Below are 23,739 nucleotides of genomic sequence, written 5' to 3' on the forward strand. Positions count from 1 at the left end.
ATCATGCCCTGAGCCGAAGGCAGGTGCTCAACCACTGAGCCACCCAAGCGTCCTGGGAGAGAGAGAATCTTAAGCAGATTCCTCATCCATCATGGAGCCTGACTCAGAACTTGATCTCACAACCCTAAGGTCATCATAACCTGAGCTAAAGTTGAGAGTCAGAGACTTAACTGACTGAGTCACCCAGGTACCCTCTTGACATGTATTCTTATAAGAGATGAACCCTGAGAGATTATTTGCAGACAGAAGAGGAAAGGGCAGTATGATCTTGGGCGCACAGGTTCAGATGAGGTGGCTACAAACCAACGAGTTTGCAGCAGCCATTAGAAAGCGGGAGAAGTATAGAATGAATTCTCTGAGAGCATCCAGAGGGAGTGCGGCCCTGCTAACACCTTGACTTTTTTCTCAGTTGTGTTGATTTGAACTTCTAGCGTCCTCAGCTGTGAGAGAATGAATTTTTGTTATTTTAGGCCATTAAGTTTGTTGATAATTTGATTATAGTAGCCACAGGAAACTAATGCACTTAATATTGTATCTATTATATCTGTATGTAGTGAAACACCTTCCTGAAAACAAAACTGTAGGCCCAAATGATTCTGATGCTTTTGTACCAAACATTTAAGGAATAAATAATACCGACCTATATAAACTCTTCTAGGAAATGAAAGTGGAGGGAACACTATTATAGCTAAATATGTGTATACCCAGTCACCAAGGTCGTGGCTAAATAAATAAGATAAATGAGTTTAAAAAAGAATAAATATATAAATGTGCATGGATGTCCTTAGCAGCCTTATCTAAGATAGCCAAAAACTGTAAACAGTGATCAAGCAATAATGGGTAAATTGTGGTTTATTCAAACAGTGTGATATTAACACAGAAATGAAAATAATTTTATTAAGAATAATGTGGTTGAATGTCACTGATATTAAGCCACAGACTACATACTGAATGGTTTTACAAAGTTCAGATCCAAGAAAAACTAACCTGTGATTATAGAATTGAGAATAATGTGTACTTCTGTGAGTTTCTGTCAACTTGTAGTTTAAAGGAGAGACCCCTTGGATGTTGATTTGAGTGGTTGTTATATGGGTGTATATATGAAATTGTATTTAACTGTACACCTAAAATTTGGGTATTTTTTTTTAAATTTTTTTTTTAAATTTATTTATTTATGATAGTTACAGAGAGAGAGAGAGAGAGGCAGAGACACAGGCAGAGGGAGAAGCAGGCTCCATGCACCGGGAGCCTGACGTGGGATTCGATCCTGGGTCTCCAGGATCGCGCCCTGGGCCAAAGGCAGGCGCTAAACCACTGCGCCACCCAGGGATACCTAAAATTTGGGTATTATACATACATTCTACCTCAATAGATAGAAAAGAACCAATTTCTAAAATTCTCCAGAAATGGCCACAAACGTCTCATGGGCCCTGTTGAGATTATATACTCTTCCCAGAGTCCGTTTTTATCGAGAGGGAAAACTACACTTTCTGGCTGAGAAGTGGAGAAATGCTTGCTGCGCACCTACCCAATAAATGCCATCATGTTTAGGTTGTATTCAGATCTTCCCTGTATTCAAGTTTGCTTTCTTTAGAATTTGGGTGAAATGTTAATGAAATTTGTTCCTCTTGGAGCTCCAGAGCTGCTTGACTGTCACTTCTGAGCTTGGTTGATTAATAGATGAACATTTATCGTTACAAAGTAATCCTTAAGTAATCTGAACAATGGGGATCCCTGGGTGGCTCAGAGTTTTAGTGCCTGCCTTGGGTTAAGTGCATGATCCTGGAGGCCCCGGGATTGATTCCCACATTGGGCTCCTTGCAGGGAGCCTGCTGCTTCCTCTGCCTGTGTCTCTGTCTCTCTCATGAATAAATAAATAAAATCTCATAAAAAATAACTGAACAATGTATTATGAATTACAGCTATATGCATTTTTTCTTCTCGCAGAGTCATGCTGTAAGACTTGAATTCTATAATGCTTAGATTCCTCTTTATAGGACTAGTTATTTTTAATACATTTTTTTGCAAAAATTTCAGAATGATATGTATCGAATACCATAGAAACCTAGCAAATTACAATTTAATTTTTACCCACGGTATGTAGCACAGTTATGCAGAAAGGTGGCATTGAATAATTTGAGCAGCTTTATTGTCACAAACAAGGAAATCACAGAGTATAGAAATATTCTCATTTATTAAATTGTAATCTTCCCAAATAGTTTTCAGAGAAGGGATATGAAAAAAAAAAAAGAGAGAGAAGGGATATGTTAGAATAATATCAGGTATACCACACATCCAGTCCTTTGCTAGTCTATGAGTGGAGTAGGGCTTACAACTCAAGAAGTGTGAATCAATTGATAAATCCTAATTTTTATATAACACAAAGTTGGCTTTCTTTTACTTCTGTGCTCACGTGAACTGTCAATTAAAAGAGAATCTTATGGGAAGAGGGATTTGAAGTTTAAGGAATCGTTTGATGATTATTTTAATCAAGAGGTGTTAAAAATGAGAATATGAACTTGTTGCAATCGGAACAAAGAATCCTTCAGAATAATTTATGTGTAGTACAGTTTGTCTTTGAATCTTGGAAAAAGTACTTCCTTCAAGTCATACCAGATATTTGCATTATGTTTATAATATAGCCAATTCGTTGTATGCATTAAAATATTATAGCCTTTATAGCTTCAAAAGATATCTTCAAAAGTCAAAACAATAGAAATAATATATCTAAATGGTCTTGTAAGTCCTTGATAGACAGCAAGAAACTGTTGAAATGGGTCTGCCTTTCTGTTGGAAGTTGAGAGTCCTTAAGTGTTCTATTCCTGTTGCTCAGGGATTTATTTGATGGTTTGCACAAAATAGCCCCCCATACTTTGAAGGGACTCCTGCCAAGCTATATTCAGCCTTCTGGAATGAGTACCTAACTTCTGGTTTTGTTTCTTCAGAGTAAAGGTGCTAGTGCCGGAAGAGAATGGACTGAACAGGAGACCCTCCTGCTCCTGGAGGTAAGCACATTGATAGCGGAGACCCTATATCCACACAGGAGATGGGTACTTAGTTTGGGTGACTCACATTTGAAATACATCTTGGGAATTAGTCCTAAAGTTTTTTGAACCATGTATTGAGTTTCAGTAGAATTTTCTTGAACCATCATTATTTAAATATCATACCTTGAAGTGATGTACTGGCTATCAGTAGGGAAGATCAAGACTGGATGTGTGTGTTTTTGGCCCAGGTTGGATTATTTTATTTTAAACCTTTGCCACTATGAAACAAATACTAGAGCTTTGTAAGAGTAATCTAGATTTCTGATTTTTACTCCAAAATTGGAAGATCTGGCAATTGTGGCACCTAATTCCCATGTAGCAATAATTGGCTGACCTTTAGTAACAGATGTTCCCTTGAAGTGGAATGTTTCTTCTGATTACAGTTTTCTTTCAACTTAGCCCACCTCAGTCATCTTCATTGCATTCTCTCGTGCATGTATGCATTTGAGTCTACAACCTCCATATTTCTCAAAAGGATCCCAGAGAGGTAGATAAAGACCTCTGTCCCTGAAAATAACTATTTTGTTCTTGAATGCAGAACACTGTGGTAAACCAATGACAGTTCAAGATACCTGTCATTCAGCTTGTTGAATGCTTTTTGGATTTCTTCATGTCTTTGGAGATTATTGCAAATACTTACACAGGTAGATCTTAGCAATTATTTCTATCCTAGATAGTAAGAAATAGAGAATATTGGGTTCCATAATTATTTGCAATTTCTGAAGAAGGACCATTTGTCTTTTGTCATAGAAAAATCATTGGGTAAAGTGAAGACTGACACTACTTAGTATTTGTGGTTAGAATGTGCATTTGAGATCTACATTAGACCTAAATGAGTTAGTTTACTGTGAAATCTATTAGGAATGCTTTTGTCTATAAAGAACAGAAAATCTAACTAGCAATAGATCAAACCAAAAGGACACTGGTTTTTTGTTCAACTGGCTGTTTTTAGATTGGCAGTTCCATTTTTTAAGATTCTGTTTATCTATTTGAGAGAGAGTGCAAATGCACAAGTAGGATGGGGAGAAGTAGAAGGAGAGGGAGAAGACTTCTGGCTCAACAGCAAGCCTGACGCAGGGCCTCGATCCCAGGACCCTTGAGCCGAAGCCAGACACTTAACCAACTAAGCCACTTAGATGTCCCCCAGCATTCTTTTCACTGCTCAAGTTTATCATCAGGTTCTTGCCTTTTCTATTGTTTTATTCCACTTTCTTTAGATGTCCATGTTCTGTTTCCCATGTGTTCTCTTCTGGTCACAGGAAGGCTGGTTTGTTCCCTGGCTTCATATCCCCATTCAAAATAGGAAGAAAATTGGAAAGGGCATTCCTGAAGCCTGTTCTTGGAATGAAAAGCTTAATCAGAACCCACTCATTAGTCTTTCTACCTCATTGATCAAAATGGGTTTCAGCTCACCAAGTACTGCAAGTGATGCTGGGAAAACAAACATGTGGTTTTCTAGTTTGATTAGTGGGGTCAACTTGGAGGAAGGAGGTGATTGCTGCTGGTAACTTACAGTGCTTGCTCCATTTATAACATTAGAGCAGTGAATTGACAGAGGAAGAGAGCTCCGTTTCAGTAGAGTATTCGTCTGGTCCAAACTTGTATATCACATGTAATGTTTGCAGTTTAGAAATCAAGCATCAAATAGAAGATTAGACTAGGTCAGAAGTTCTCAAATTTTTTGGGTCTTAGGATGTTCTTACACTCTTAAAAATTATATCAAGGACTTCAAAGAGTTTTTGTTGGTATTTTCTGTGTTGTAAATTAAAACTGCGAAAACTAATTCACTTAAAAATAACAATAACCTGTTGCAAGTTAACATAACATTTTTATGAGAAACAGACTTGGAAAAATAAAAGATATTAGTGAAAAGTGTGATGTGCATTAGCCATATCTGTAATGTCTGGCTTATTAGAATACAGCTGGATTTTTATACTTGTTTTCCATCATACATGCTGTTTTAATTTATGTATATTGAGAAAATTTGGCATGACCTGGATATGTATTTGGAAATGGGAAGGGTATCTCAATGGCCTTTTCAAATAATTATAAATATTTCTGTAGGATAGACTTTTGTGGCAAGTACGTATTTTTCAGAATTCTAATTTTCATGTAATCATTGGCAACAAATAGTTGTTTTGTTTTGAAGTGCATTACCTTTTATTTTTTATTACTTTTTTTTTTTTTTTTTTTATAAAGTAAGCTCGATCTCAATGTAGGGCTCAAACTTGGCCCTGAGATTAAGACCTGAATTGAGATCAAGAGTCAGATGCTTAACTGAGCCACTCTGGTGCCCCTAGAAGTGAATTTTTTGAGAGTCCTGTTTGCTTTTGAGAAAATGTGCAGTGGGCCATTGTGGTGGCAAGTATGTTCCACATACTCAGGAGGCTAAGGGAGAAGGATTGCTTAAGGCCCAGGATTCTCCACAAGAGTACACTCTGCCACCTGGGTGTCTGCATCACGTTTGGCATCGAGATGGTGACCTCCCCAGAACAGAGGCCGACCATGATGCCTAAGGCAGGGTGAACTTGCCCACTGGGAAATGGAGCAGGTTGGAATTCCTGTACTGATCAGAAGATGTCTGCCAGATATCTGTGCCTATAAACTATTGTGTGTTAGCCCTTTGTTCTAGTAAAAGTGATCTTCTATGAAAATGGCTAGTTGAGCTCGAAACTCAAGTGATTGCACAGTGCTTTTCCTTCAGACAGCCATCATGCTTGGATGGTTGATTTTAATCTTCTCATGTACCTCACATTTCATAGTACCAAATATTGAAAACAAGTGGGCTTTGATGTTTAGGTTTGTAAAATTAATAATTTTAAAGTAACATTGGATTATTTTTGTGAGTATGTGACAGTGAAGAATAAAATGACAAAATTTTGTTAAGACAGTCTGGTACCACTGCCTTGATTAATACTGAGAGTAGGTGGTTCATTCACTACTGCTTTTGCACCGACTGTACAAATGTCATTGAAATGAAAAAGGCAACAACGTCCTGTTGTTACTATGAAAATGGGTTGATCTCTGGGTCCCCCTGAAAATGTGCCCTATGGATCTTCAGGCTGCACTGAGATACACTGGACCTGATGACACCTGGTTCTATATTGCTTTAATTTGGTTTTTCGAGTTGTTGAAACAGTTAGTTGTGTCTCTAAGAAGTTTTAGTTGTGTATTAACAACTTCCTTTTCTTTTTTACACCCCTCTTCTACTTTTCCTTATTCTCTATTCACAATCTCTCTCTCTGGATTAAATTTCAGAAAGATTTCTTTTTTTTGAGTTTTTACCATTATTTTAATGTACTCTCTTCTACTCATTCATTATCAGTGATCTGCAAAGAGCTTCTTTTCTGAGCCACCCTTTAATTTGTTTCAGGACTCTTTTGTCAAGTCTTTTTGCTGTGGATATTAACGTGAAAGTTGTCAGTACTTGGAATATAATAAACTTTCAGATTGCCTTTTGGGAATCTTTGGGTTCTGAGGAGAAATTTAATTGTGCAACACCAGGTGGAACACCAGTCTCATCAGTTCTTGTTCTTCCTACACACTGATACTCAAAGTTTTCTTCTCTTCCACATATTAATAGTGAATAGTAAATAGAGAGTGTGGACAGAATGCCTGAGCTGCTGTTTACTCTGAACATATCCAAGAAAACCACAGTATCCTAACACAATAGTGCATTTTTCTCCTGCAGGTGGAACCTGTGGTTGGTTTTTCTTTTAATCATGCAGTTGAATCAACAGGTGTTTTCTGCACTATACAGAGGCTCCCCAGCAGCATTGTTTACCACTAACACCTTCTATTTCTCTAATTTAGTTATTGGTAATTAGTAGCTTAAGAATATGAAGTCAAATGAAAACTTTTAATGGATTTATAGCCCAAGCCAGTCAATTTTTTCCTAACAAATATATAAATCTGGAAGATTCGTTAAAGTTTATAGTTTCCCCCCAAATCACACCGTTTTATTAGACAGGTATGTCACACAGGTAGCATCCCAACTATTTGAGATTATTCTTAGAGCACCTGCTTATATTTTTTAAAACATATTATTTGGGATGCCTGGGTGGCTCAGCGGTTGAACGCCTGCCTTCAGCCCAGGGCGTGATCCTGGCGTCCTGGGATCGAGTCCAACATTGGGCTCCCTGCATGGAGCCTGCTTCTCTGCCTGTGTGTCTCTGCCTCTCTCTGTGTCTCTCATGAATAAATAAATAAAATCTTTTAAAAAATAAAAACATTTTATTTGATATGGTCTCTCATCAGAGCACAGTTCTTGTGTGGAATGCTGCAAGTTATTATCTGTGGTTATGTTTGATTCATTGTCTTATTACAAGTATTGGAGGCATAGTTTCAGTTTTGCAAATAACCAGCTTGGAATCTACACACTGGATGAATAAATGCAGTTTGAAAGAGACCTTGAGTTGGTGAACATGAAGGCCAACATAAGGCTTTACATTAGGTTTTGAAAAAATATATTGCATAAGAGAAAGATGCAACGTGGAGACTTGTCCAAGTAGATTTCATTTGTAAAATGTGTTAGAAATTCCAGGTGTTTCACTGAAAATGAATCACCAGTTTAAGAAGTCACAAAAGGCTAACTCAGTTTTTCTATCAGTTTGAAATTGCACTGACAGGATCAAGGTGCCAGAGTGGGGGAAGAAATGGTGCCATTCTGTTCCATAGTGATCACAAGTACTTAGGTCTACAACTGGTAACAGTAGTCTTCCTCATCATTTTAGTTCTCCTGGTCCTTGAAATTGACAAAACCTGAGTCTGGGAGCTTACTGGTTCTCCTTTGTTAACTTTAGTCTTTTTCATGCCTACTTTGCTTTCTCATGCTATGTATTTATTTTCCCTTAGATAATTAGTGGTAATGAAATCTTGTACCTGCAGATAAAAGCCATGAAGGTTATTAACGCTGATTGCTAGAAGAGTTCTTTACGTGCTTTATACTGGCTAGATTACAGAAACAGTAGCGGTGGAAAATAGTAAGCATCAAAGAGTTCCTCATGGTTTGCATGTACCTGATAGCGTTCTTTTACATGCCAGCGAAGAAATACCTTTTTTTCTGTGTAATTTTAACTACATTTTAGATGAGTATGTCTTCCAATTAAAAACAAACACTAAAAACAGTTGTTTTGAGGAAAGTCTTTTCTTATAGGCAGTTGAAACAAAAAATGAGTGCCACAGCCTCAGCTTTACATTTGGAGCTGTACTCGGAGCACAAGTCATGTCCAGGGGGGATGGCTGTGCAATGGCTGGGTGACCCTTAAAGGATAGCTTCCTGGGAATGGACAGCTATGTTGTTGGCTTTAGTTCATAATATTTCAATAACTAGGAATAGTGTTTTGGGATCTGGATATTCCTCAGACTTGAAAGAATAGGGCACGGGGTGGAGTGGGACAGAGCCCCAATCCTGTTTGGTCTTAATTTCATAAGATATTTATGAGCAAGGTTATAGTTTTAGGCAGGAGAGAGACAGTGTCATGTGTGAAACATGACTCATTCTGGTCATAGGAGAAGGATGAATTTAAGGATAGAGAAACAGGGAATTCTAAGAATCCAGGTAAGGAGCAGTGAAGGGACCCAGGTCATAGCAGAAAGAATGAAGGTGTTTTGTAGTACTATAAAATGTTTGCTAATATATCAGCCCTCTCCTTCCTTCCCAGCCAGTCTGCCACCATGTTCTGTTTGAAAACATCTTCAGTTTCCTGTTATGTAATACTACCATCAGTGCCCAGGCTTGGAACCTCACTTTCTCTGCCTAATGCTTTTCTCGATACTGATTCTTTCTTGAATTTTGCCTGTCAGAGGATTTCTTAGTTGTATTCTGGAAAAAAAACTTCCTGAACTATATTTATTCTGGCTGAGGAAATTAAAGAAAAAATTTTTAAATAAGTTTTTTTGAAAAGACTCTGGTATAGTACCCCCAAAAATCTCCCCATAATCAGAAGCATAAAATGGCCCCAATTATATCTTTCTGGCCCCGAGGATCCTAAGGAAAGAAATTGATTTTTCTTTTTTGTTACAATCTGGGTCTTTTTTCTAAGTAAGTCCTTCTAGAACGATCTGAGGCCACTAGCTGTCCAGAGAAAACCCAGAATTAGCCTTGTCTTTCAAGGGATTAAATGAATAAGACAGTTCGCTAATGTGAGTTGTGAGGCGTCCTCTACCTCTAGTAAGAGGACAAGCCTGGGGCAGCAGTTGGAGCCCTGGGTTAAGAATTCACCTTCATAAACATAGAAAGAATCATCATCATTGCAAGCTCATCTCATAGCATAGATGAGCAAATCAGGCTCTGGATCTATTTTGCATTGTAGAATGTTTAACAGCATCCATGGCCTCTACTCAGTAGATGCCAGTAGCACCTCCCCGGTTGTGCCAAGCAAAAATGTCTGCAGATATTACTAAATGTCCCCAAAGAGGCAAAATTGTGCCTGGTGAGAATCATGTGAGAATAGCAGCTTTGATCAACTACTGAATACCTTCTTTTTATCCATTTCCTTGATTTTCTCGTAGTGCCTCTCTCCCCTTTGGAGACTACTTTTACTCTTTTTTGAAAGTTGTTCAGCATTTTTCTCTGACAAATTATGAATTTTTAAATTGAGTATTTATATATTTTATAAATTTTAGTATTAGTTTCTTAGTTTTTAACAAAAAAGACATGGAATTTGAATGGGATTGTGTTGAACCTGTTACTGAGCTTGGAGAGAGATGATATCTTAATGTATTTGTTCCCTACATACTTCATTTTTGTGGTATTTTAAATACCTTTTTTTTTTTTCCAATTTAAAGCTTTTCATTGAAATTTTTTTCTATTCCACATCTCTCCTGTGACTTTGTTAAACCTTTTAGTTTTAGTATCTTTTTGTAGATTTCTTTGGATTTTCTATATAAATGATTATATGTATTAATGAAAGACAGTTCTTCCTTTTATGTGTGTATGCTTTTAATTTTTTTTGCCTGATTGAGATTTAACGTAGTTAGGAAAGCAATCAAACCTACCCATTTTCTTGTGTACCATATAATCATTTTCATTATTTTTTTTAAAACACACCCAAAGAACAGTCACAGGCTTCTGATACTATTACATATCTTGGTTCCTTGTTACCTAATCCTAAAGCTCCTGGGTTTTTTTTTCTGTTACAGGCCCTGGAGATGTACAAGGATGATTGGAACAAAGTGTCAGAGCACGTCGGAAGTCGTACTCAGGATGAATGCATCCTCCACTTTCTGAGGCTTCCTATTGAGGACCCATACCTTGAGAATTCGGATGCTTCCCTGGGGCCCCTGGCCTACCAGCCTGTCCCTTTCAGTCAGTCTGGAAACCCAGTCATGAGCACTGTTGCTTTTTTGGCATCTGTGGTGGACCCTCGTGTGGCATCTGCTGCAGCAAAAGCAGCTTTGGGTATGGACTTGTTTGAAGCATGTCAGCAACATAGTAGTTTCAAATAATGGTTTAGTGCTTTCTTTCATATATATGTTATCTCAGATTTATGTGTTATCAGCTGCTATGTTAATTTCAGTTATACAGAAGAAAATCACATATTACCCTCTATTATATTGAAAAGTATTATAATATTTATTTGTTTTTAGAGATTTTATTTATTCATAAGAGACAGAGACGCAGACAGAGGGAGTAGCAGGTTCCTCCCAGGGAGCCGGATGCGGGACTCGATTCCAGGACTCGAGAATCACGCCTTGGGCTGGAGGCAGGCATTAAACGGCTGAGCCACCCAGGGATCCCCGCATTATTGGATTTTTATTGTAATTGGAACTTTCTCACACTATAAAAACTCTTTCTTGACTTTCTGGCTATTTAATCCTTGCTGTTTGCTTTAATATCAGTCTAGCCTGCAGAGTTAGGTTAGTTTGGGCAGAAATTTTGATTGTTACTGATGGAAATTTAGAAGTCTGTGTTATTTATATAATAAGATATTACAACATGTAAGCTAAAACGTAGAATCGTTGAATTTCTTCAATATACATGATTGTCTCTTTTGGCATTGCTGTTTTGCTGGGATAAGACTGAGTCCCCAGAAAGATCACTATGCAAGACACTAATATGTTAGATTTTCTAGTGGTTTACATTAAAGCAAAATCTTGTATAAAACCAAGTCACACTGTTCCGTTTTTATCCTTGAACAGAGGAGTTTTCTCGGGTCAGAGAGGAGGTCCCATTGGAATTGGTTGAAGCTCATGTCAAGAAAGTACAAGAAGCAGCACGAGCCTCTGGGAAAGTGGATCCCACCTACGGCCTGGAAAGCAGCTGTATTGCAGGCACAGGACCCGATGAGCCAGAAAAACTTGGTGAGTTATGGCTGCCCCCAAGGACAGGAGTAATAGATGTTGTATTTTCCTGTCAGCTTCCTGAAGTAACTGGGTTTGTTTGCACTTAAAAGGGAGAATAACAATTAGTAATAACTTGTCCCTTAAGATTAGTTTATGATTTTTTTTCTATTATTCCTTCCTTTTATGGAAGATAGAATTCAATAGTTGTCTGAGAACTGTTCATAACTTCACAGTTGGGAAGTATCTCATGCCAGTTTTTAAGATTTATCTATTTATTTAAATAATCTCTACACCCAACTAGGGCTCAAAATCATGACCCCGAGATCAAGAGTCACACACTCCAATGACTGAACAAGCCAGGCCTGTCGGCCTGTTTTTAGATTAGATTTTAAGCATGTGGACGTTAAGAATACTGAAAGGACTTAAGTGATTATTTTAATTTACATGTTGTTGGATACGTTTTATTCATTGTTGTTTTTTTGTTATTTTTTAATTGAGGCAGAATTCATATAATATAAATTCTCTGTTTTAATCTCTTAAAGGTATACAGTCTAGTAGCTTCTAGTACATTCACAGTATTGTGCATCCATCACCAACCACTCTCTAACTCCAGGACACTTTGATCACCCCAAATGACAATCCCATACCAACTAAGCATGTATTCCCGTTTCTTCCTCTCTCCACCCCTGGTGACAACTTAGCTGTGTTCTGTCTCTCTGGACTTTACTATTCTGTACATTTCCTGTAAATGGAGTCATGCAGTATGAGGGCTTTTTGTGTCTGCCTTTGCTCACTTAAAGTTTTCCAAGTTCATCCATGTTTTAGTATATATCAGTACTTCATTCCTTTCTGTGCTGAATAATACTAGTCTGTCAGTGGATACACTACATTTCACGTATTCATTCATCAGTTCATGTATATTTGTATTTTTTCCATTTTGAATAATGCTTCTATGAATGTCGATCTACAGGATGTTTTGTAAACATAGGTTTTTTTTATTTTTTTGATTCTCAGTACCTAGGAGTGGGATTGCTGAATCAACTGGTAATTTTATGTTTAGCTTTTCGAGATACTAAACTTATCCATAGTGGTTGTACCATTTTATGTTTTCACCAGCAATGTAGGAATGTTCTGACTTCCCCACATCCTTACCAACAGTTGTGTGTCCTGTCTTGTTGCGTTGTTTGTCGTCCCCCCACCCTTAAAGTATTCAATGTGTTTGTGAAGTGGGTTTTCACTTGCATTCAATTCAGTGGGAGTGTTCCCATCTTAACAATATGAAATCTTTCAATCCTTGAACACAGGATGTCTTTCCATTTATTTAGATCTTTATTTAAGCATTGTTTTGAAGTTTTTAGTCTCCATTTCCTTTAGTTAAATTTATTCTTTGTGTTTTATTCTTTTGAATGCTTTTAGAAGTGAAATTATTTTCCTGATCTTATGGGGAAAGCATTTCATCATTAAGTATGATGTTAGCTGTTGGATTTTCCTAGATTCCTTTTACCAAGTTTAAGGAAATTCCCACTATGCATAATTTATTGAATGTTTTTATCCTGAAAAGGTATTGGAGTTCGCCAACCACTTTCTCTGTATCAGTTGAGATGACGTAGTGTTTTTACTTTTTTCTTTAAATATGTTGTATTGATTGATTCTTGCCTGTTAAAGTACTTTTGCATTCCTGGGAATGATTGATTCCATGGTTTTGCCCACTTGATTGATTATAGAAATAAACCATGTAATAATACTCTGTTGGATTTAGTTTGGTTCTAGTATCCTCAGCTTTTTTTTTTTTTTCCCAGTATCCTCAACTTTTGTTGAGGATTTTTGCATCTGTATTCATAAGGGATATTTGTTTAGTACTTTTTTTTTTGTGGGGACTTTATCTGGTTTTGATGTTATGATAGTACTAACCTCTAAGAATGAGTTAGGAATTGTTCTTTATATTTTTGAAGAGTTTGAAGTTTTTTTGAAGAATTTATTGATGCTTATTCATTTAAAATGTTTGCTGGAGGACAGCCCTGGTGGTACAGTGGTTGAGCACTGCCTGCCCCGGGGTGTGATCCTGGAGACTGGGGTCGAGTCCCACGTCAGGGTTCCTGCATGGAGCCTGCTTCTCCCTCCTGTGTCTCTGCCTCTCTCTCTCTCCCTCTCTCTCTTTCTCTCTCTTTCAGAGAGAGAAAGAGAGAAAGAAAGAAAGGAAAGAAAGAAATCTATCTTTAAAAAAAGTTTGCTGGAATTCACATAGGAAGCCATCAAGTCCTGATTTTTAAAAATTACATATATATATATCTTTAAGATTTTATTTATTTATTCACGAGAGAGACACGGAGAGAAGCAGAGACACAGGAAGACGGATAAACAGGCTCCCGGCAAGGATCCTGATGGGGCACTCGATCCCCAACCCCAGGATCACATCCTGAGCCAAAGGCAGATGCTCAAACACTGAGCCACCCAGGCATCCCAAGTCCTGAATTTTTTTTTTAATGTATTCTTTCTTTCTTTTTTTTTTTTTTTAAGATTTTATTTATTCATTCATGAGGGACAGAGAGAGAGAGGGAGAGAATGACAGAGACATAGGCGGGGGTAGAAGCAAGCTCACCCTAAGGAGCCTGACTCAGCACTCGATCCCGGACCCTGGGATCATGCCCTGAGCCGAAGGCAGACGCTCAACTGCTGAGCCACCCAGGTGTCCCTTTTTTCTCCCCCTTTTTCCTAAGAATTTATTTAATCTGTTTACTTGTTACAAGTCTATTTAAGTTTCATATTTCTCTTTGAGACAGTTTTGGTAGTATGTGTCTTTCTAGAAATTTGATTATTTGATGTACATTGTTCAATTTGTTGGCCACACATATACACAAAAATAAGAACCAAAAGTGTAAACAATTCTAATGTCTATCAGCTGATGAATCGATAAACAAAATGTGATATTATAATGGAATAATATCCATAAAATGGAATGAAGTACTGACATATGTGACCTCATGGATCATCCTTGAAAACATTGTAGATGGAAAAATAAGAACAGTGAGAGGAGACAATATATAATTTAATTCCAATTATATGAACTGTCATGAATAGGCAGATTTATAGAGACAGAAAGTAGACTAATGGTTGCTTAGGGCTGGGGGAACGGGCAAAGGGAATGATAGCTAAAGGGTATGGGGCTTCTGTTTGAGGTGATGGAAGGGTTGTATACATTTACTGTGGTAATGGTTGCATGTGTCTGGGAATATACTAAAACTCATCTAATTTATAATGCATCTTTTAGTGGGCTGATTGTATGGTATATGAATTCCATCTCAGTGAAGCTGTTGTTTAAAACGTTCATAACGTATTTTTACATTCCTTTTTATTTCTATAAGATTGGTAGTAATGTCCCAATTTTCATTCCTGATTTTAATTAGTTTGGTCCACTCATTGTTTTTTCATCAACCTAGATAAAGACATCACTTTTACCAACTTTTTTGACTTCAGTGATTTTTTTTTCCTGTTGTTTTTCCGGTCTCTAAGTTACCACCGCTATAGTGTTGTTTGCTCTTCTTTTTTTTTTTTTTTTAATTTTATTTATTTGAGAGAGAGCAAGGTAGAGAGGTGTAGCAGGAGAGGGGAAGAATCTCAAGCAGACTACCTGCTGACCATGGAGCCCACCATGGGCCTCTCTTCCACAACCCTGAGATCATGACCTGAGCCAAAAACAAGAGTCAGATGCTCAACCAGCTGGGCTTACCCATGTGCCCCTAAATTTGCTCTTTTAATATTTCCTTACTTTGGAGGGTGGGATATTGATTTGAGATTTTTCTTTATTACTGTTGACTTCTGTAGCTGTATAAATTTTCCTCTCAGTACTCCTTTTACTGTGTTCCATGAGTTCAGACATATTTTTTTTTACCATTCTCCTCAAAGTATTTTGTAATTTCTCTTTTGGTTTCTTCTTTGACCCATGGGTTGTTTTAAGAGCGTGTGTTTAGTATATACCAATTAGTGAATTTTTTAGATTTCTTTCTGTTACCAATTGCTTATTTTAATTCCATTGTATTCAGAAAGATAATTTGTGTGGTTTCTAGCTTTTAAAATTTATTGAGACTTGTTTTATTGTCTAATATATTGTCTTGGTGAGCATTCCTTTTGCATTCTATTGTTGAACAGGATCTTCTGTGTTTGGTGTGTCTGGTTTATAGTGTTGTTCAAGTGTCTACTTCATCATTTTTCTAGTTGGTCTATCCTTCACTGAAAGTGATGTCTTGAAATTTCCAACTATTATTGTTGAGCTATCTATATTTCTTCAGTTTTGTCTGTTTTTGCTTCATATATTTTAAGGCTCTGTTGTTAGTTGCATATGTATTTATAATTGCTCTGTCTTTCTGATGAATTGGCCCTTTTATCATTATATAACATCTTTCTTTTTCTCTTTAATCTTTTTTGCCTAAAAGTAAATTTTATCTGATATTAACATACTTCTCCAGCTCTCACTTGGTTAGTGTGTTTGTGGAATATCTTTTTTCCATTAATTTACTTTTTAATCTATTTGTGTCTTTGGATTTAAGATAGATCTCTTATAGACAGCATTGTTTTTTGGATTTTAGGATTTTGCACACTTAGGGTTGTACCTTTGGTTCTCTTTGTATAGCTATAGCACTTTAAAAAGCTATTTACCTTCATTAGCTATAAGTTCTCTCATGTGTGACATGAAAGTGATGGTTAGGTACTGTCTGTAATGTATTATATAGTTACTCTAGTCTGTGATATCAGATGACATTTTTGCTGTTAAAGACTTTCGATTATTTTTTTTTTAAAGATTTTATTTATTTATTCATGAGAGACAGAGAGAGAGAGAGAGAGAGAGAGGCAGAGACACAGGCAGAGGTAGAAGCAAGCTCCATGCAGGGAGAGAGAGAGAGAGAGAGAGAGAGGCAGAGATGCAGGCAGAGGGAGAAGCAAGCTCCATGCAGGGAGCCTGATGCGGGACTCCATCCCAGGACTCCAGGATCATGCCCTGGGCCAAAGGCAGGTGTTAAACCGCTGAGCCACCCAGGGATCCCCCTTATTTACTTTATTATGAAGAGGAGTAAAACTTTAGGAAAGTATCTTCATAAGCAATACCTAGCTACTCAACTGGCAAGTGTTCCTATATGTTAAAAGGCTAATTTTCACACCAAGATAAAATATTTCATATACAATTATCAGTAGTGTATTCCCAACATTTCTTATATTCATTAATTTTTTTCTTTTCATTCATTATGAAACAATTTCTGATGAATAACTCAAACTAAAGGTTTCTTTTTTTTTTTTTTTTTTTTAAAGATTTTATTTATTTACTCATGAGAGACACAGAGAGGCAAAGACAAAGGCGGAGGGAGAAGCAGGCTCCATGCAGGGAGCCCGATGTGGGACTCAATCCCTGGTCTCCAGGATCACACCCTGGGCCGAAGGCGGTGCTAAACCGCTGAGCCACCTGGGCTGCCCCAAACTAAAGATTTCTTGTTGTCACCTTGCCTAATTCCATCTCTGTCTCATTTGTATGTAATTTATTAACTATGCTTCAACTGCAATCATTTTATCTTGGTGTCTTTCATTTATCCTTACAGAATAAAGGTTATGTGAAGTAAAAAGTAAAACTGCTAGTCAGTATTCCATAGATGATACCATCTGATGTCTTGGTGCTCTGTTCCAGTGAGGTCTCTTCAAACATAAAATCTTACAGTGTCCATAATGTTGCATAGGCCCTACTCCTGTTGTTCCCTCTGCTTTCTTAGAAGTGTCAATCTAGCAGTCTCATTTTGTAAGATATATCTGGAAACCGATTTTCAGATTAATCAAACCTCTCATTTTCGGCCCTCAGAGCAAATCATTGACTTGTTCTTAACAGAGTACCCACACAGTATTTCCTAGTTTGAAAACTCTCACTTATTTTTCTTAGATGGATACCCAAATTAGCAAGCCAAGTCACATCTCTCTTGCTTGTTATTGATTCTGCGCTGCCAGCCAGTACATAGCTCAGGCAGGGGAACTCTAGGCCTATTGAATGCCTGCCTGGGAAGTATCTTACTTTCCTCTACTTTCTTTTGGTTTTGGTTCATTTGCAGGGTCTTTTGGTTCCCTGTGGTCATGGAATTGCAAAGGGTTGGCAGAGCTTTCTTAGTTTGATTCAAAGAAGTTTCTGTACTTTGCAAAAATCAGGGACATGATTTTACATGTAAATCTGTTTAAAATTTTGGTAGGTGATACTGTAAAGCATTAGTGGTTAAGAAACCGGTTGCAAACTTAGCCATTTCTAATTTAGCAGGACAAAAACAAAATCTGGTGACCTCCGTCTTTGTGAGGTCTTTTTGTGACTGAGTAGTGAAGGTATGGTTTCCACGGTGTGCAAAGCTTGGGTCAGACTGCTGCAGGAAGCACCGGAGGTGACAGGATGATTCTTTCAATGGCTCAAAAAGTAAAAATCATTCATAGTATCTGGAAACAGCCTATCAGAAGACCTCTCTGAAGTGCAGTGGATACTCACTAGTTGTAGCAACAGAATTTGGATCCTTTTACCATTTAATAAGGAAAATACCAGCATAATATGAATATCTTAGAATGAGTTGTAAATAAAATTGTAACTTAATGCTAGTCTATGATAGTCAATGTGATTTATATTGGGCTGTGACTGATAGAATAAGTTAAGAGACAGCAAATGGTTCTTGCTGTGGAATTGGCTCAGCAAAATTGTGGTATGAAGTCAGCATGTACCTCCTTTCTGAGCCACCACATTCCAGATAGAGAGTCCAAGGAAAGGAAGTATCAAATTTTCATTTAAACTGACACTTGATATAAAAAATAATGCCTTATCACATAGCACATTGATTTGAAATAGAGTGATGTAGGATTTTCCTTATCAGGATAATGCTGTTCAGTGGGAAGTTGACATATTTTTTATTGTGATACTTAGTTTACTGTTTTGCCCATGTTAGCTTATATGTATTAACAATGGTAAAATGATAATATAGGAAAAAAATAAATAAATTTCCTTATGAAATACAGGACTCTTGGATTTCTCCCATTAACCTGAGTTTTCATTGTGGGTTTTGAATGGGGGTAGTGTTTGGTAAAATAAAAGTAAAGGTAGATGAACACAGATCTGAAACACCTCTTATATTCATTAGGAGACTTCTAGAAATTCTTGAGGAAATGAGTGCTCACTTCTCAGAAGGGGCTTGTCAGTGCATGTTTTTTAACTCTAGTCATTCACCAATGTATCTACTAACTTCTCTAAATTTGTATGATTTTTTGTTTTTGTTTGGCCAGAGACCATTCTGGGAATAGAAAAAATAATACTGATATTTGAGACCTTTGACATTTAACTAAAAATATTATCAGATTTTATTTGCCCTGCATTATAGGGGAAGGTGAGGGAAGTTAAGACAAAAGAAATGAAAAGAATTTTTAAACATTTTTTCCAGAACTTGCTGCAAATCAGCATTTCTTTGTAACACTTTATATAGGGGATTTCTGATTGGTCTTTTGAGGATTTTTTCCTTGATAATCCTTTGGAGGAAGTAGCACTGTTGTTATTGTAAAACCAAGAGAACAGTTTTGTCAGCTTACTATAGGCTTGTTTAAATTTTGAACCTAAATCTCTGATCTTAAAGCTCAACCTCTTTCTATTGTAGTATGCTGCCAGAAGTAAAATATGTTGGTATGTCTTTGTGTTGTTCATTCATTGAACAAAGTTCATTAAAGACCTGATAGCTCCATTGTACTCTCTTGCTTTATATCCTATGGGAAATATAGTAGGAAAAGACCCAGGTCCTCTTGAAAATCTATAGGAGCTACATAAGGAGACAGGCAAACTTACTAGGAAGAGCAGCTGGATGATTCATCTCTACAAGATCGAGTGTTAAGAAACCCACGCCAAAATTTAGTCAGAGTGATTCAGTGTACAAGCCTACACCACATAAACATTCTTGAATGGGAGGTCAGTCTTAAAGTAGACTTTTTTTTTTTTTTCTTTTAACTCCTAGGAATAAATAAGACTGTGAATGTGTTGTGTTACCATGTCATTTCATTGTGTTTTAGGTGCTAGGGTGCTGGTGACCAAAACAGTCCAAAATCTGTGCCTGCAGGCATTGTATATTTTCAAGGTGTAGAAGATGGAATATGTGATATAGAAAACTTAGATTGTATAAATTAAATATGTAGAAAGAGTATGTTGGCTGATAAGTGGTATGGTGAAAATTTAAAGCAGGATTAGGAAGATAAACATGAAGTGTATGGAATTGCAGTTTTAAAAGGTCAGGGAGTATGTTACCATGAAAGTGACATTCAAGCAAAGCTATAAATAAGGCAAAGGGAGGAGTAATCAGACATCTAAGTGCTATCAGCGTTGGGAGCAACCATTGTACCAGCCCCTAGACAGGAGCTGACCAGAATAGTTGAGGAATAGCAAGGAGAGATCATTGACAAGTAGGTGGATTGCACGGTAGAGTAGGTCATGGGAAATGATGAGGGGCTTATGGGCCATTGTAAAGTTTACTGTAGGTGAGATGGAGCTAATGGGGGGGATTTGAGCAAAAGAGTGTCAAGGTGTGACCTATATTTTTATTTTTATCTTTTTAAATTTTATTTATTTATTCACAAGGAACACACAGAGACAGGCAGAGACACAGGCAGAGGGAGAAGCAGGCTCCATGCAGGAAGTCCGATGTGGGACTTGATCCTGAGTCTCCAGGATCATGCCCTGGGCTAAAGGCGGCGCTAAACCACTGGGCCACCCGGGCTGCCTATGACCTATATATATATATTTTTTTTAATTTTTATTTATTTATGATAGTCACAGAGAGAGAGAGAGAGGCAGAGACACAGGCAGAGGGAGAAGCAGGCTCCATGCACCGGGAGCCCGATGTGGGATTCGATCCTGGGTCTCCAGGATCGCGCCCTGGGCCAAAGGCAGGTGCCAAACCGCTGCGCCACCCAGGGATCCCTGACCTATATTTTTAAAACTCTATTAGTTTGAGGATATTACCCATCTAGGAATTGTTAAATTGATTTTTTTTTCTGAGAACTTATGTAATATATTTGAATATCAAAGATAACTTTTTTTTTTTTTACCATATTACAAAAGCTTTTATTAAACACTTTATTAAATTTTTCTTTACTTGACCTGGAGCCTAAACAAAATAGCCTTTCTGATAACCTGTTTACTTATAGCCAAACGTATTGAAATACTGATAGGATAGCACAGTGAGATTTCATGTGCATCCCAGTTAGGTTCAACTTTGCCATACTAATATATCTAGGGATCTAAATGATTTTTATTGTGTTGTTGGTGAACTGTTTCAACATGAGCTGTAGACACCCTAGATAATTCAGCATGTATCATCTTATAGGAATAAGGACATTTTCCTGTATAACTGTCACAGTACAGTGCATCTTAGTCCCTTTTTTAGGCCGGTGGTGAATTGGAATGTGTGGGCATATTCAAGGGTATGTCAAAGGTTTATTTGTGTAACCCCTGTTTGTATTTCCTGATCTCAAGTGTTTGTTTTATTTCTTTAATTTTTTGCTACTGAGTAGATTTACTGTCTGTATCTTAATTTTGATTTAGAGAGATTGGAAAGGTTAAGTTAATTGATGCTTATTCCTTATTCCACAGTTGACTGTGTATGCTTTGGGGCTATTGAATCACAAGTAGAATGTTCGGAGAAGGTTTTTATGTCAGTGAGTGGATTGTCCACTGAGTCATTTAATACCCTGTGGAATACAGGACTCCAAAGAGTATATCTTGAGCCATTTGTCCCAGTTCTGTGTAGAAGACTCCATTAATCATTTCTAGTTTTCAGGAAGGTTAAAAACTAGTCTCTGATCCATTAGGAGATTAAGAAGAACATCCTGACAACAATGTCAAAAGGGTCACTTTCTAGGAACAGAAAGCCCAGAAGTGGCTATTCTAGTTCTTGCCTCATATACTATTCATCGCTTATAAATAGCCCCATTCTTCTCATCACAGGGATTTCCATAACATTTTAAAAATCAAGCACTTCTAAAACACCATGCATGAAAACATGCTAGGCTGATGAACCTAAACAGTGGGACAGTATTTGATCATCAGACTTACATCATGTAGAGTGGCTTCTAGCTTTTTTCTTTCTCAATATTCTATTTAAAGGGCTCTTTCAGATCTATTTCAAGAGGCAGAGAAATACAGAGTCGCTCTTCTGAGCAGCTCATAATTGAACATTTAACCTCTTAAGGATTAGCTAATAATACTGGCTAGTATTTAAGTGACTTGCCTAATAACCCCCCCCCCTTTTTTTTTAAGTTTTTATTTATTTATTTGAGAGAGAGAGCACAGAAGCAGTGGTGGGGGAGTAGAGGGAGAAGCAGACTCCCTGCTGAGCAGGGAACCCAATATAGGGCTGGATCCCAGAACCCTGGGATCATGACCTGAGCTGAAGACAGATGCCCAACCAGCTGAGCCACCGAGGTGCCCTGCCTAATGACCCATATTTATTAAATGGTAGGGTATGTATTTTTAGGATGAAATTGGGTTCCATTATATGATATAATTATATAATGCCTTTGGAGACTTTTATCAAATTAGCTTTTTGGTACTTAGTAGAGATCTCGTGCTATGGGCTTCTATATAAGACATAAGTAATACCCTCTTTTTGCGGCACCTGGATGGCTCAGCTGGTTAAGCATCTTGATTTCAGCTCAGATCTTGATCTCAGGTTAGTGAAATGGAGCCCTGTGCTCAGCGTGGAGTCTCCTTCTGTCCTTCTCCCTCTCCCTGTGTTCCTCATCTTGCTCACACAAGCTCTCTCAAATAGATACTCTTTAAAAATGAGCAGTACTCTCTACTAATTGGGACTATTGTTTGTGGTGGGCTATGCACATATGAAAAAATAATTCAGTGTTCAAGGATTGGGGACCTAATGAAGCGTACATATGTAGTATTAAGGAGGACTGAGTATGGGAAGTGCTGTAAGAGTTAGCACAAAGGGACATGGAAGTTTAGACTAAGGAAGACTTCACAAAGAAAAGATTTGACCTGAACATTGAAAAAGAGGTTTAGGATGTCACTCATCCTGATTGGAGCAAGTATTCAGCTCTGCAGAACAATGTGAACAAAGGCACAGAGATGGTAACAGAAGGTTGTGCAGAGGGTAGGACTTAAACCAGGTTAGCTGCAACCCAGAGTTCACATAAGGACATGGAAAGATCAGATGCATAACTAGATGGGAGCAGAGTCACAGAGGGTGGTGCAGGCTGGGACTGTATATTGGCAGCTCTCTGGAACACTTGAACTGTACTACAGGGAATGACATGGTCAGTTTCCCAGAAGTGTTGAGGGAGTTCCTACGTATTCTGTTCTCTATTCCCTCAGAAGACACAAATTATTGGACTAGCAGTTCTCATACTTTTTGGGTTTCAGGATTTCTTTATGTTCTTTAAAAATAATGAGTGTGGGCAGCCCAGGTGGCTCAGTGGTTTTGCGCCACCTTCGGCCCAGAGTGTGATCCTGGAGACCCAGGATCGAGTCCCACATCGGGCTCCCTGCATGGAACCTGCTTCTCCTTCTCTCTGTGTCTCTGCCTCTCTCTCTCTGTGTGTCTCTCATGATTAAATAAATAAAATCTTTAAATAATAATAATAGTGTCCTAAAATGCTTTGCTTTATTTGAATTATATCAGTTGATATTTACTGTATCTGAAATTATAAAACCGAATCTTGTAAACCAAAACAGTACACAGGTGCACGTTCCTGTAACTGACTTCCTCATGTGTCATGCAGCCTTTGGAAAGCCACACTCCACACTTGGGGGAAGAGGAGAGTGGAAAGGCAAATAACATTTTGTGTTGTTATAAAAATAGTTTTGACCTTGGGAATGTTTCTGCCACCAGGGGTGGGGGTGGTACCTGGACCGCACTTTGTGAATCGCTGAATTAAACACGTATCCTTGAAGAATATTCAGGTCGGGTGGGGAGACATTATAAGTAGGTAGGTAGGAAAGGTAGGTAGGGAGGAAGAGAAGGAGGAAAAAGACAAATAGAGTTATAGATTGAGGAAATATACATATGGAAGAAACAGTTATGCTTGGGTCAGTTAGGGAAGACTTCATAGAGGAGGTGACCTTTTAAACAGTAAGGAAAAAGGAAGAAAAGATGAACATATGTGGCATATTCTGGAAATTAAAACCAAGAAGTCTGTGGGGAACAGGTACAGTGACCAAGTGCTCCTGTATAGATGTAGGGAAGGAGGCTTTGAATTTGAAGGGCTTTTATCTTGTGGATGTCAAGAAGTCGCCAGGGAAGAGAAATAACAGGATTCAATCTGTTTTAGAAAGTACCTGCAGACAGTTTACAGATGACATGCAGGAAGTGGAAGAGTTCCCACCAAATAATCATAGTCCTTTTCCAGGAAGCAT

At 37.7% G+C, this 23,739-nt stretch overlaps 1 protein-coding gene across 4 annotated transcripts in view; it reads left to right on the forward strand.

Moving 5' to 3' along the window:
* SMARCC1 (SWI/SNF related BAF chromatin remodeling complex subunit C1) overlaps window positions 1-23,739 on the forward strand; it is a 167,467-nt gene that overhangs the window by 89,252 nt on the left and 54,476 nt on the right. For all 4 annotated transcript variants that reach the window (XM_072721013.1, XM_072721014.1, XM_072721016.1 and 1 more), the window contains exons 19-21: window positions 2,946-3,005; window positions 10,191-10,449; window positions 11,190-11,351. In XM_072721013.1, coding sequence (XP_072577114.1) covers window positions 2,946-3,005; window positions 10,191-10,449; window positions 11,190-11,351 — 481 coding nt within the window. The remainder of the gene's footprint in view (window positions 1-2,945; window positions 3,006-10,190; window positions 10,450-11,189; window positions 11,352-23,739) is intronic.

Source organism: Vulpes vulpes, chromosome 9 (genome assembly GCF_048418805.1).
Source record: "Vulpes vulpes isolate BD-2025 chromosome 9, VulVul3, whole genome shotgun sequence".
Taxonomy (NCBI): Eukaryota; Metazoa; Chordata; class Mammalia; order Carnivora; family Canidae; genus Vulpes; species Vulpes vulpes.